General features: G+C 40.8%; 1 protein-coding gene across 2 annotated transcripts in view; it reads left to right on the top strand.

The window, feature by feature from the left end:
• Positions 1-11,725, top strand: part of IL18R1 (interleukin 18 receptor 1) — a 48,036-nt gene extending 36,311 nt beyond the window's left edge. Inside the window, exons 9-11 of one of the 2 annotated variants that reach the window (XM_008252716.4) lie at positions 1,858-2,019; positions 6,785-6,943; positions 9,380-11,725. In XM_008252716.4, the coding sequence (XP_008250938.2) occupies positions 1,858-2,019; positions 6,785-6,943; positions 9,380-9,735 (677 nt within the window). In that variant the 3' untranslated portion in view covers positions 9,736-11,725. 2 annotated transcript variants of the gene reach the window in all.
• Positions 11,726-15,132: the final 3,407 nt, after the last annotated feature.

Raw genomic sequence — 15,132 nt, 5'->3', positions numbered from 1 at the left:
ATGATAGGCTTGGTGCTAAGCTCTTTTCCTGACTTCATCAGCCTTATCAAGCAGCTTTCACAGTGAAGAAAAATGCCCAAGCTCACACTTGCATCCTAAGCATTAATTTTGCTGGAAAAAATCATTGCTAAACCTTGTGCTAGCTAAGCTGGCAAAGGCTTATTTTTTTAAAAAAAGATTTATTTATTTATTTGAAAGTCAGAGTTACACAGAGAGAGGAGAAGCCGAGACAGAGAGAGGTCTTCCATCTACTTGCTCACTCACTCCCCAGATGGCCCCAATGGCCGGAGCTGGGCAGATCCAAAGCCAGGAGCCAAAAGTTTCCTCTGGGTCTCCCATGTGGGTGCAGGGTCCCAAGGACTTGGGCCATCCTCTACTGCTTTCCCAGGCCAGAGCAGAGAGCTGGATTGGAAGTGGAGCAGCTGGGTCTCGACCCAGTGCCCATATGGGATGCCAGTGCTTCAGACCAGGGTGTTAAACTGCTATGCCACAGCACTGGCCCCAGCAAGGGCTTTAAACTTGTCTGCTTTGACCTGGAAATATTCCTATCCTCAAATCTATTCAGAAGTATGGATAAATGTGTATGCATATTTTTTATTGCAATACAGTGTGTATGTCAAAAAATCATTCAATTTAAATACTGGGATATTATGAATTCTAATTTAATGATGTGGTGAAGTGCTCATAATATAATGTGAAAAGACAAAGAGTGATTCCCACGTGATCTCAGTTAAGCAAAAACTTGCAGGAACAAAATGCAAACCCAGAAGGAAATGTACTACTTCATCAGCATTGCTGTTACCACATCATGGTATGGTTGTGAAAAATTAACTATCTCTTGACACTCCTTTGTATTATTTCATGTTGTTGGAAATATGCATACAAAGAATCAGTCTAGGAAGTAACTTTTTTTCCCAAAGGACACTTTTCTACAAAGTTTTGCTGAACTGAGAGCTGTGTGCCAGGCACTTTGTTCACGACTTTATATGGAACCTCTTTTACTCAATCCCCCAAGTAGAAACTGTGTAAGTGAAGCAGGGATTCTCTCTCTCTTTTTAAGATTTATTTATTTGAGAGGTAGAGTTACAGGCAGAGAGAGGGAGAGACAGAGAGGTCTTCCATCTGTTGGTTCACTCCCAAGGTGGCTCCAATGGCTGGAGTTGTGCCAATCCGAAGCCATCAGTTTCTTCTGAGTCTCCCACATGGGTGCAGGGGCCAAGCACTTGGGCCATCTTCTACTGCTTTTCCTAGGCCACAGCAGAGAGCTGAATCGGAAGAGGAGCAGCCGGGACTCGAACCGGCACTCACGTGGGATGCCAGCACTGCAGGCGGAGGCTTAGCCTACTTTGCCACAGAGCCAGCCCTGAAGTCCCTGAAGCAGGGACTCTTCCGGTCTTCATTTGACAGATGAAGATATCAAGGTTCAAGGACATCCATGGTTTTCACTTTGATAGAAAATAATAGATGAAGCTGGCTGCAAGCCTAGGCAATCTCAGTCAGTCAAAGCTCCTGTTTCTGTTCTCAACCCAGTACCTGAGATGGATGTTTGGGTCCTCCGTGCTACACACAGAAATCTGATTTCCCACGGGTGCTGATGGAACACAATACAGTGTTTGCCCTGCAGGTCTCAGACATTCCCTGGGTACATGTTTATTCTTTAAAAGTTGGGGGAGAAAGATCACGGCTCCAGACTAAAGGCAGGAAGGCCAAGTAATGTTGTGCAAGGTAGAAGCAGTTGGAGTGACAGCTGCATTGGTGTGAAGGAGGGAAACTGACTATTGCAACATGACCATGGGAGACACTGGGACCATTTCTTTGATTCATCGCTTTCTTTTCCTTTTTCTCTTTCTTTGCTAGCACCTGGGGCAGATATCCCGGGCCATGTCTTCACTGGAGGAATGATCATAGCCGTTTCAACCTCAGTAGTAGTCGTGTGCCTTGTGATCGTGGGTGTCATTTATAGAGTGGACTTGGTTCTGCTTTATAGACGTTTCATGGGAAGAGATGAAACATTAACAGGTAACAGTTACCGAAATGCTGGGACTTCTTATTTTATGCTCTCGTTAAGAAACCCAATAAAGAAGTGTTAATCTTCCTCTTAGTTTGATCACAGGAACGTTACTGCTTAATCTAGGGGAGAGGTTTTCCATGGAAGAATTGCTCTATGTGTAGCATCCATTGTGAACAGTGTTTGTGAAACCTCTCCTTGTGCTTACCTCTGTGTTGTGGAAAGTTACTCTCTAGCTGTTTCGGTTTTGTTTGTCCTGTCCTCCTAAGTGCCTGTGGAATGGTTGAGCCCAGTGACTGTCCATGTGGTTGTCCTTGTATGTACTTTATCTAGGTGTTGAATATGATGCATACACTCAATAAAGTCTGTCTAAATGGAACTGAATTGTTTTATGACTCATTATTTTGGCCTAGGAAGCTGAATGATATGTCAGAAAGAACCTTAAGCTATAAGACTTAGCTACATTAGACTAGGTTCTGGTCTCCTAGACCTCCTAGTTTTTATCTACTACTATGTCTTTCTGGTGACTCTGTGCCTCAGTTTCCCTATATTTAAAGGGGACTGGAAGCCCTCAAGTTTCAAGAAAATTACTGAAACAAACAAATAAATTTAATTCATTGCTCTTGCTTTGTTTTTCTCTATGTGTGTGCATATGTCTGTGTTTATATGTGCACGCATGTGTGTAGGAAAACGCCTTCACACGGTTCAAAACCCAAATGTCTAGGAAATTATAGAGTAGAAAGTTACCCTGCCAGCCTTGTCTCACGTCTGAAATTCTCACTGTACCCCCTTGTTGATAGCATGTCTGCCTAAATAATGTAGAGTCCTTTTCCACCCCTCCTTTTTAAAAGTAAATTTTACCTTATTATGTAGACAATTTCAACTTTGCTATACTTTAGACAGCCTTCCGCATTACTTTATAAAGAATTCCTTTAATTTTTAGGGTTCAACATTCTATTTCTGTCAAAGTAGTGCTTTTTATTTAGCCTCATGTCCGTGGATGTCAGGTTTCTTTCCAATATGTTGTTATCATAGAAATGCTGTGATATATATCTTTATGCATTCATTGTTTCATGTGTGCACAATATATCCCCAAAGTAGAATGTCCAGAAATACAAAGAGCATACCCAGCTATTATTTTGATAGACGCTGTTGATTTTCCCACCTCACAACCATACTGACTACTGCCCTCGAGGAATGGGAGTCAGTTTTGTTCTCCAGTCTCACCCACAGCCTTTTGGATAATTGCCAGTCTGATAAGTGAAAGTTGTTATCTCAAAGTAGTTTTAATTTGCATTTTTCTTATTGTATAAGAACACTGGTAACTTTTCATTTGCTTAAGATGTGCTTGAATTTCTTTTCTCCACCTACTTCTTCATGCCAGTCGCCTATTATTCCATTGGGCTGATGGCTTTTAGTTTTTTTCTTTACGTACTTGTTTCTAGGGGCTATTTACATTTTAAGGCGGTAAATATATTGTTTATAATATGAAATGCCAATATTGCCAGATTGTGGCTGTCTTTTAGCATTGCTTCTAGTGCTATACTGTGTGGAAGACTTTTTTAAAAATCTACTCAAATGTATCTTTGCTTTTATGCTTTTTGGATTTGGAATCATAAATACTTACAAAGGCTCTCTGATCATCAAGTTGTAAAGGACTTATTATATAGATCCTCTGGTATTTTTATAGATGCATTTTTTACACTTAAAACTTTCTATCTAATAATGTAAAATTAACAAAGCTAATGAATTTAGTTTTGAGCCAGTGTGTGCGTGTGTGTGTGTGTGTGTGTGTGTGTGACTCTCTATGGAGAGATGCTCCACAAACCAGGACATCTATAACTGAAGTTTTCTGAATGATCTCTGTTTGCAAAGATCAACATTTGTCTTAAAATGGACATTGACTAATCATTTTCCTTCTGATTTTCAGCTAAGGTACTTTTCCTCTCCGGCAGTGTTTGACCTGATTCACAGATAATTTTTGCAGCTCATATTTCCTAATTCTCAGCAGGGCAAGTGCACAGATGTTTAAAGACACACTCTAAATCATTTCCATTAGAAGCGTGCTCCATGAGCATGTGCAGTCCATGTAAAGGACAGGAGTAAGCTATATAGACAAAACTGAACACTTATTCAGCAATTCGACCTTGCTGCAATATCCAAGAGTGTGTTCACTTTTGCTTTGTGAAAGATTGGAAATGAAATAATAAAAAAAATTAAATTTTAATTTAAGTAGTTTAATTTAAAAAATTAAAAGCAGATCATGGTCAACACACATAGTGGAAGCATTGGTCTGATGGACTCTTTCTTTTCCCAAATATAGACCCCTGTGGTGGCTTCACTTCTGCACAACCAGAAGAATAAATATCATTTGATTTCAGATTCCTTGAACACTTTATGTTGTCAGTTTTCAAAGTCACTAAGCCTTTCATGGTCTACATTTAAAATAAATGGTGATTCAAAATGAGCAGATTTCTGGTGCAGCAGGTTAAGCTGTCTCTTGGGACCCCTATGTCCCGTATTGGAGTGTGGCTTTGAGTCCCAGCTTCTCCATACTCCCCATCCAGCTTCCTGCTGATGTACCTGAGAGGCAGTAGATGCTGGTCTAGTGCTTGGGCCCCTGAGACCCATGTGGGAGACCTAGATGGAGTTCCTGGCTTCAGCCTTGGTTAGCCCTGGCTGTTGTGGGCATTTGGGGAGTAAACCAGCAAATGGAAGACCCCTCTCTGTCTCTGTCTCTGTCTCTCTCCTTCTCTCCCTCTCTGTAATTCTGCCTCTCAGCAGACAAATAAATCTTTAAAAAATAAACAGATTTGCACCACAAGAAGAGAATTGAGGGAAATAAAGTATTTGAAAGCAATTAATCAAATTTTTCATGGCTAAGATCAAAGCTATTTCATATATAGTATAAATTAATATTTGAACTGTCTTGCTCATTTATTGCAATTGGTTTTATGCTGATTATGAGAAAAATGTGTCTTTTTAAAAAATTTGCCTATACATTTGCCATACATCTTGGTGTCTGAGTTCATCACGGTCACAAAGACCATACTAATCGAAGTACTAGCTTTTACTGTAACTAGTAGATAGCTATAGTTCACAGAAATCTAACAGGATTATCCAACAGACCTACTTACTGGTCTAACTGGTCTTACTTTTTACTAACTTTCACTATCTCCAATATGCAAATAATTAGCCCATTTTTACCAAAATGCCCTTTCCTTGTTGTGCATGCAATTCTGAAGAGTAATTGCTATACATAACACTAGGTTCTGACTTGACCTGCTGAACCAGCAAACTGTAGAAAGAACTGAAGAAGTTTGGTTATCTTGTGAGCCTGAATGCTGTTGAGGATGTTGAGTTTGGCAGTTGGGCATAAATGATGTGGCTAGTACAAAGGACATAAATTTAGAATGGTTTCATGCCACTCGATATTAATAAAGGCTCCAAAACACCCAGTAGCAAAGTCATCAACTCCAATAATACACTCGAGCATGAAGCTAACTCCTTTGCTGTCTGACCAATTGTCACAGGATAAAGAGAGATCATTCCTCTAACTTTCCTTTTTCTTCTACAGACCCCAATGCTCCTAGCATCACTTCTATATTTAGGACCTGACTCAAAATTTCCTTCTTTCAGAAAGCATGGAATAACTCACTGTCCTCTGGCCAAGATTTGTTGTTTGCTAGTTTTGTTATTTCTGCTTGTATTATGCTGTTTTTGTCTGTAAATGTGGTACTACTTTTCTCAAGTTGTTGCATTTATTTGTGTTGTTTTCTCAAACATTTCCAATGAAGCTAGAAGGCAGAATTTTGGGAGCTGGTGCTGTGGTGTAGTGGGTTAAGCCTCTCTCTGTGGTGCTTGCATCCCATATGGGTGCCAGGTCATGTCCCGCTGGCTGCTCCGCTTTGGATCCAGCTCTCTGCTATGGCCTGGGAAGGCACTGGAAGATGGACCAAGTGCTTGGGTCACTGCACCCGTGTGGGAGACCCGGAGGAAGCTCCCGGCTCCTGGATTCAGATTGGCCCAGCTCAGGCCGTTACGGCCATTTGGGTGTGAACCAGAGGAAGGAAGACCTCTCTCTCTCTTTCTCCCTCTCTCTCTAACTCTTCCTCTTGATAAATAAATAAAAAAAGACATAATTTTCTTAGTTACCCAAGAAAATGATCTTTATTATTTAGGTAATGTTTCAATATTGGTTAATTTTTAGGAATTAAATTGGAGCAATCATAATCAGTGAAAATTTCCTTTTGACATACAATATCCTATAAAATGTAAAAGTATCATAGCAGGGTTCTAACAGCACAGAGGTTTCCATCACCTCTACTGCTTCTTCTTGCTCTTCAGTGGAAACATTCAATTTTGTGTCTGCCTTCACTTGCTAGAGGGTTCTTTTAGGGGTAGTAATTGGAATGGTGGCAGAACTGAGTGATGAGTAAACCAAGGTGAGATTTGCTTCCCACTGCTGGAGTGAGGGCCTAATTGTGCTCCTTCGGCTTTTATTTTCTTTAAATTCCATTACCTGATTGTATGTGTGTGTGTGTGTGTGTGTGTGTGTTTTATCGCTTTGCAGTGTCAAACAATGGGAGTCTTAAAGGAAATGCTCAAAAACACATTTGGCTAACTAGTTCTTTCGCTTAGCATCTGAGGTTTAACAATGCTGTATCTAACCTTTCTTTTTCAAAGATTCTATACTCACTGTTTATGACTTTCACTGACATTTTCACCTAAACTGTTATTCACACACTAATTAAAACAGTCAACCTTATCTCCTAGATGGAAAAACATACGATGCTTTTGTGTCTTACCTAAAAGAATGTCGACCCGAAGATGGAGAGGAATACACATTTGCTGTGGAGATTTTGCCCAGGGTGTTGGAGAAACATTTTGGGTATAAGTTATGTATATTTGAAAGGGATGTCATGCCTGGAGGAGGTAAGAAAAGGAGTACCAGGGTAAAATCAGGGGAGATGTTTTGCTTTTAACAAAGGAATTGGTTAACCATTTAGATGGCTATCCTTAAAAATAAACAAACCTTAAACCAGCAGTAACCAGGCAAGGCAACAAATTCAGTAGTGAGAAAATACATTTAGAATGGTGCTTCAAATAATCTCTTCTCTTGGTCTACTTCAAGGTTCTCTGAAATTTTGGGAAAGGGAGAGGGTATTTCTTTTTTTTTTAAGATTTATTTATTTATTTATTTGAAAGAGTAACACAGAGAGAGGAGAGGCAGAGAGAGAGAAAGAGAGAGAGAGAGAGAGAGAGAGAGAGAGAGGTCTTCCGTCCGATGGCTCACTCCCCAATTGGCCACAATGGCCGGAGCTGCGCCAATCCGAAGCCAGGAGCCAGGAGCTTCCTCTGGGTCTCCCATGTGGGTGCAGGGGCCCAAGGACTCGGGCCATCCTCTACTGTTCTCCCAGGCCATAGCAGAGAGTTAGATCCGAAGTGGAGCATCCAGGTTTTGAACCGGTGCCCACATGGGATGCTGGCACTGCAGACCAGGACATTAACCCACTGCGCTACAGCACTGGCCCAAACAGGGTATTTCTATTCAAGAACCTGTTGCAATAATCTGCAGCATTTATCTAGAAATGACTGCAGTAAGCAGAATTGTACTGTGGATTTAAAATGTGATGTTCACACTATAAATACAGGATAATTCCAAGTAGAAAGTGCTTCTTTATTGTATGAATACAGGTGAGAAGATTAAGTAGAAAATAGGAGAATTAGGGGCCAGTGTTACCACATGGCTGTTTGAGCCGCCACCTGCATCACCAGCATCACATCTGAGTGCTTGTTTGAGTGTCAGGCTGTTGCATTTCTCATCAAGCTCTTTGCTAATGTGCCTGGGAAAGAAGCAGAAGGTGGCTCAAGTGCCTGGGTCCCTGCCACCCACATGGGAGGCCCAGATGGAGTTCCAGGCTCCTGGCTTCCAACTGGAAGCTTTCTCTCTCTCTCTCTCTCTCTCCCCCTTTCTCTCTCTTCCTCTCTCTTCCTCTCTCTCTGTAACTCTGCCTTTCAGATAAATAAATAAATCTTAAAAAAAAGAAAATAGGGAAATTAGAAAGAATAAATAAGAGGAAGTTGGTGATTCTTACCAAATTATACTTGTATAATTCAGTGGTTTCTGTTAATACTTACATATGAGTATAAACAACTATGATACACAAATTGAAGTAAATTACAGTTGCAATCAAATTTAGTGATATTTCTGTGTTTTCTCTGATGTCTTCCAGAGAAAACATTTGAAATCTGATTCCAAGCTAAGTTTTGGACACTGATGCTAACGAAAAATACAAATAGTGTCATTGTTACATCACTCATTCATTCAATATTTATTAAATTCCATTTCTGTGTCAATTTTTGAAGATACAGCAATAAATAAGTAGTTGTACGTTCTTTCCTATATTATAAATCGGAAGGGGAAAATATTACTAATTAGACAAAATATACTACAGTCTATTAATAAATGGTGTTTCATAGGGAATAATGTGCTAGATTGTCAAATGCATGCAATGATCAATTTTTATGCTATCTCAGATTGCATATTGTTATGTGCAAAGCATTTGTGTTTGACTCTACATCAATTGAACTGTTTTCGCCTTATTTTGTAGGAGTGATTTTGAAAGTATATATCATTGTAGTTATTACACAAACAGAAAGAGTGTATGTATGGTTGTAGTTAGGTTTGACTGATAGCTCTCTCTGTGAAGGCCCAGAGCTTTAGAACAGGGGCTGGTGAGCAGTCATCCAGAGGTGCGACCTGGGCCCCTGACAGCAACACACCACCGGCATTTGTTTGCGTGTCCTCTATGGCTGCTTTTGAGCAACAATGTAAGAGTGAAGTATCAGTGACAAACACTGTATGGCCCAGAAAGCAAAACTAGTTTTTACCTGATATTTTGAAGAAAAATGTTATTTTGTGTGTTAATTTTTGCATGCTCTTCCATGCAGATGGAGAGCAGGACTGTATACTGGTTAGGACAACGTACTCTGTTTGGGCTCAGGTGCTGGTGCTGCCATGTGTTAGCTGTGCAACTCTGAGAACATTCCTTAACCACTCTGTACTTCAGCTTCCTTGTCTGCATATTGGGAGCGATAATAGGGTCTTTATGATGATTAAATGAATTAAACAAAAAGTATTCAGGAGGAGGTGTGATATGCATAAGCGCTAAGATCATTATTATTGTTATGTAGGAATGTGTCTTTAGTAGGTATATAAAATTGAGAGTAAATAGTTTATCTTGACAAGAAACTTATCAGTGAGGTCAAGAGTTAAATAATATAAAATAGGAGACTGCAGAATGACTTATCTCCCATGCTTAGCCTTTCAATTCTCTTAAAGTAATATGACATGTCTTGCATTTTCAGCTGTTGTTGACGAAATCCACTCATTGATAGAAAAGAGCCGAAGACTCATCATTGTCTTAAGTAAAAGATACATGTGTAATAGAGTGAGATATGAACTTGAAAGTGGACTCCACGAAGCATTGGTGGAAAGGAAAATTAAAATAATCTTAATCGAATTTACACCTGTTAGTGACTTGACATTCTTGCCTCAGTCACTAACGCTTTTGAAATCTCACAGATTTCTGAAGTGGAAGGCTGATAAGTCTCTTTCTTATAACTCAAGATTCTGGAAAAATCTTCTTTACTTAATGCCTGCAAAAACGGTCAAGCCAGCTGCAGGTGACTCAGAAATCACGCCTGTTCTCTCAGCACCTTGACCTTCAGAAAAGCTGCAAGTCAGAAAGAACTCTATTTTAGGAATTGAATGTGTCATCCAATTGATCACAAAGGCCATTGTTCAAAATATTGAACTCTGTGAAAATCCTGCTCATGGTTTGGAAGAAGAAATTGCGATTAGGTTATCAGGATTAAGACTATGTGTTGAACTGTGGGCATGTGCTCCCTGAAGACTCTGAAATTCAAACAACATGGAGGTGCTCTTTCTTCCACTTCCACAATTGGATGCAGCTGCTTATAGCTGCTCTCGTATACAATGCAAGTATGAGGCCAGGCTTGATGCACAAGAACTTATACCTTAAAAAAGGACACATCTTTAAGATTTTTTGATGCTCATGGTTAATTTGAGTTAGAAGATGTTAAGTGCACGAAGAGGCATTTTCCTTGAACCAGTAGGAAACAGAGTAATGGGCAATGCTGCGTTTATCCTTCAACTAGAACCCAAACACTGTGGAATCTGCAGGGGGCGTGGATGGAAAGAACCGTACACCTGCAGGGCTGTCTGTCAATCAGGAGGGTGGGGCGGGAATGTGATGCCAGTAGGGTCTGGGCTTTGAGTGCATTGATGTACACTGCTGCATAGTTGCAAGACAATCGTTCTTGGAATCCTAGCAAGATACCGCAGAGGGCGTGCGTATTTAGACCATTTACCAGGGGTGGGCAGACAATTTATGACAAGGGCCATTTGGATATTTATAGCATCATTCACCAGCCATACACAATTATTAACTTAAAAATTAGCCTGCTATAGTTTTATTGAGTTTAGAGTTCACCTCCATGTGCCTTGCCAGGGCCAGATCAAATAATTTAATGGGCCTTACATAGCCCCGGCCTGGAAGCTCCCCACCATACCTCAAACACCTTTTATCTTTCATGAGAATCACACATGTTAGTTCAGATAATTCTCTGGATCGTTCACTTTTAATGACCTAAACTACAGCCTTGATGTAAATGCTTTTCTCCAGGATGGGTGTCAGAATACATTAGTTATTAAACTGGAAAACAAAAGCTATTTGCTTGAATTTTTAAAGTTACATATTGAAATTGCCTGGAGCATGGAGGTAACAAGGCGTGGTGGTTGAGAGTGTGGGCTGTGCAGCCAATCCATAGCTCTAATCCTGTGTTTGCTCATGTCTGTCATCTCTGGAATCGTGTCTAGTCTCTCTGTGCCTCAGTCTCCCCATATGTAAAATAACAGACCTACCTCACCGGGGAACTGAAGAAATAAATGCGAGGAAAGTACTTAGAGCCATTCTTCCTAGAGGCTTAACATTACAGAAGGATTGGTATTGCTATTGCTAAGTGGAATTAAGATAAAGTTATTTTGGTATAAAATAGTTTGACTTCCATTTACATGAGGGATCTTCAAAGAGTTCATGGGAAATATGCATGATTCAAGATTCCACACAGTTTTAAAATTTTTTGCATCAAAATAAACTTGTCTTTTAATTTCATTTTCTACAAACTTCTAAGTTTCCTGGCACATCCATCTCCCTAAAGGAGCACAGCACAGTGAGCCTTTCTGATGGTCTTAGAAATAATGGCTGTCCACGAAATCAAGGACTGGTGCATTTCAGCCTTAAAGAGAAAGGAAAGAGTCGGACAAGTGAAACAATTAGCTTGGGAGGCTGGCTCGAACATGTGTACACCGTGAATGTTCCAGAAAAGTTTAAAACAATGACTTCAAAATAGATGTGGTAGATATTGCTGAAAAACAAAGGAGAATGATATTTTCTGTGTAAGAAAGTTATTTTTGTAGTGCTTATAATTTTTATTGCTAATTGGATGGCAAAAAAGGTAAAATAATTTATGCATTGTATATGAAAATACATAATCCATAGAAATTCTATTGCTATAATCAGTCTCTAAAACAGATTTTGCTTTTAAATGTATTTCTTATTCAATAGATTACATATATACATTATATTTGTGCTTTAACAGTTGTAAAATACACTGAGATATATTAATGAATCATTGGGCTCCTGCCTCTATTTTTCAAATGACTTTTGATGTCTGTTTCAATTGTGTTCAGATTCCTACATTTCTCAAAAGAACCAAAAGCCAGTAAGTACATAAAAAATTGCTCAGCAGCCTTCTCATCAGGAAAATGCAAATCAAAAACCACAGTGAAATATCATCTTACCATCTCACCTCAGAATTGTTGTTATCAAGAAGACAAAAATAAATGCTGTGAAAGGATGTAGAGAAAGAGGAAGTCTTATATACTATGGGAATGTAAATTAGTACAGTTATTATGGAAACAGTATGGGAGTGCATCAAAAAACTACAAAAAAGAATACCATACAACCAAGCAAATCCCACTGCTGGGTATATACTCAAAGGAAATGAAATTAACATGTTGAAAAGACATTTGCACTCTCATGTCTATTGCAGCACTATTCACAATAACTGAGCTATGAACTCAATCTAAATGTTCATCAATGGATGGATTGAGAAAATGTGGGGTATATACTCAAAGGAATTCTATATGGCCATGAAATTTTGAAATCCTGTTATTTCCAACAACATGGAGGACATTATGTTAAGTGAAAGAAGTAAGGCATATAAAGACAACCATCTCATGATTTCATTCATAGATATGAGTTGATCTCTTAGAAGCTGGGAGTAGAAAAGTGGGGAGAGTAGGGGGGGAGTGCATAAGGAAAGAGGTTGACCAGTTGATTCAGTTAGAAGCACCAAGTTCTGGGTGTTTTGTGGTACAGAAGGTGAATATAATTAACAATAACGCATTAAATACCTCCAAACACAGAGAGGATTTTGACTGCAGTCATGTTAATGAAATGATTAAAGATTAAGATGATAGAATGCTAATTACTTCACTTAACTGCTCAAAGTAGACACGAATCATTGTGTCTCATAATATGTATAAATATCATGTCAATAAAAAATCAGAAAGACCCCAATCTGTTTTATTAAGATATGAGCCATTCAGAGTGAATGTCAGCATCTTTTTAAATGTCAGACGACTTTGTAACTACCTTCTTGTCTTACCTTCCACCCAGGCGGGGAGCACTTCCCTTTCTTTTCTCACAAAGTCACTCAATATTAAATACAGGGACTTCTTGGACATGGAAGGCCAGCACATGCAAGTTCATTAATGTACATGTATATTTTAAAAAATTTATTCTAGAGGCAGAGAGAGAGAGAGAGAGAGAAAGAGAGAGAGAAGTAGAAAGAGGGGGAGAGAGAGAGAGAGAGAGAGAGAGAGAGAGAACTGATTCATTCCCTTCAATATCTGCAACAGCTGGAGCTGGATCAGGCCAAAGCAGGAAGCTGGGAATACAATCTAAGTCTTCCTTTTAGGGGGCAGGAACACAATTATTTAAGTCATTCCCACTGCTTCCTGGGTTTGCCTTAGCACAAAGCTGGAATCAGAAACCAGAGTTGGATTTTTTTTCTTTCTTTTTTTTTTTTTTGACAGGCAGAGTGGACAGTGAGAGAGAGAGAGAGAGACAGAGAGAAAGGTCTTCCTTTGCAGTTGGTTCACCCTCCAATGGCCACCTCGGCTGGCGCGCTGCGGCCTGCGCACCGCGCTGGTCTGAAGCCAGGAGCCAGGTGCTTCTCCTGGTCTCCCATGCAGGTGCAGAGCCCAAGCACTTGGGCCATCCTCCACTGCACTCCTGGATCATAGCAGAGAGCTGGCCTGGAAGAGGGGCAACCAGGACATAATTCGGCGCCCTGACCAGGACTAGAACCCCGTGTGCTGGCGCTGCAGGCGGAGGATGAGCCTATTGAGCCGCAGTGCCGGCCCATAATTGGATTTTAACCCAGGCACTCAGATGTTGGATGTGGGCCTGCTAACGGGCAGTTTAACCGTTAGATCAAATGCCTGGCCCTAATAGGCACATTTTAAAATTTAGGTTCAAACATGCTCACCCAGGGCCCAATAAATAACTTTCTACATATAGGGACATCCTTCTCTCCCATGATTTCACATGCTCTTAAACAATAGAGGTCATTGCAGAGAATCAGAACAACCAAATATCTACAAGGTGTGAGGAAATGCCTCACATCTATTATGTCCCAGGTGAACTTACAAAGTTACAATCTCAAAGCAGAGGATACAGGATGATCCACATACTCCATTCCCAGAAACCTGATACCTGGTAAGTCTCAATGAGGTCTGCTATTAAGCGGGGGCCACCATCTCCTCTTTAGAATCTGCCCGTTGGGTAGAGACACGGCAGGAAGTATTTGGAAATTGCGGGCTTTTATTTATTTATTTTTCTGGCAAGGCAACTTACATGGAGAAAGCATCGGGCAGGCCCTGCAGAGAGGAAACAGGCTGCTTTGGTCTGGCTCAGAGGAGGAAAAGGAGTGAGAGGAATCTTTAGGGTGCCTTCTAAGCCACTCCAAGCAAAGTAGGGGGACCCAGAAAGACAAACACCGCATTCAAGTTCTGTGCAGGATGAAAGTGCACACCTGGCTGGAGCGTGCCCCCGAGGTGTCTGTGCGGATCCGTGCAGGAGTATGTGGCCCCAGCAGGTACCAGCTGTGCCGCCTGCGTTCATCCTGAGTGGAAGGACAGGTGGGCTGCTGTGATTTATAGCTTTAAGTGCTCCGAGAAAAAAACCTGTCACCATCCTAACGTGCTGGCCTGAGGCGGGGGCCCCTAGTCAGGGGAAGCCATTTTTCTGAGCAGATGGGAACCTGAGTGAGGGAGGCTCTTTAAAGATTGGCCAAGCCACAAATCTAAAGGAAATGGCATGTGTGAATGCTGTGCGCAGGATGTAGACCTCTTCTAGCCACCCCGGCACGCCAGCCACACTGATAATGATCATGGTCCGGGCTGGGAGCTTTGAGGCCAGTACCTATATTTGATGTGAGGCTTCTGAAAACCAATTTCTCTCTCCCCATTTCTCTCTTGCATATTTTGCAGGTACACACCCATACCCCAGGTACTCTGCACTTTCCACACAGTTGCTACAACTCGATGCACATGTTAATCTGACATTCATGAAAAATGCATATTATGTCAAACAATGCATGGATTATTTGGCCCAAAATAATTGTGCCTTTTAATTCTCTGTCAGCTGGGCCCAGGCCCCTCCCCTGTACCTCACCACTTGCGTCCACTCCCCGGTACTGCATCCAGAGACACACTGTGTTTGCCCGTGTGTTGAGATTCTCACATAACATCTTATTTAACAAAACCAAACCCCCCTAAAGAGGTCAGGCTTTACATGCCATGAACGTTATTCTCTGTAGTTACTCTAAGCAGTCATGGTTTTTTTTTTATTTTTTTGATAGGCAGAGTGGGCAGTGAGAGATTGAGAGACAGAGAGAAAGGTCTTCCTTTGCCATTGGTTCACCCTCCATTGGCCGCTGTGGCCGGCGTGCTGCAGCCGGCGCACCGC

This window comes from Oryctolagus cuniculus, chromosome 2, assembly GCF_964237555.1.
Source record: "Oryctolagus cuniculus chromosome 2, mOryCun1.1, whole genome shotgun sequence".
Classification (NCBI taxonomy): Eukaryota; Metazoa; Chordata; class Mammalia; order Lagomorpha; family Leporidae; genus Oryctolagus; species Oryctolagus cuniculus.
Note: the sequence above shows the minus strand (reverse complement) of the source record. Positions and strands in the feature narration are given on the sequence as shown.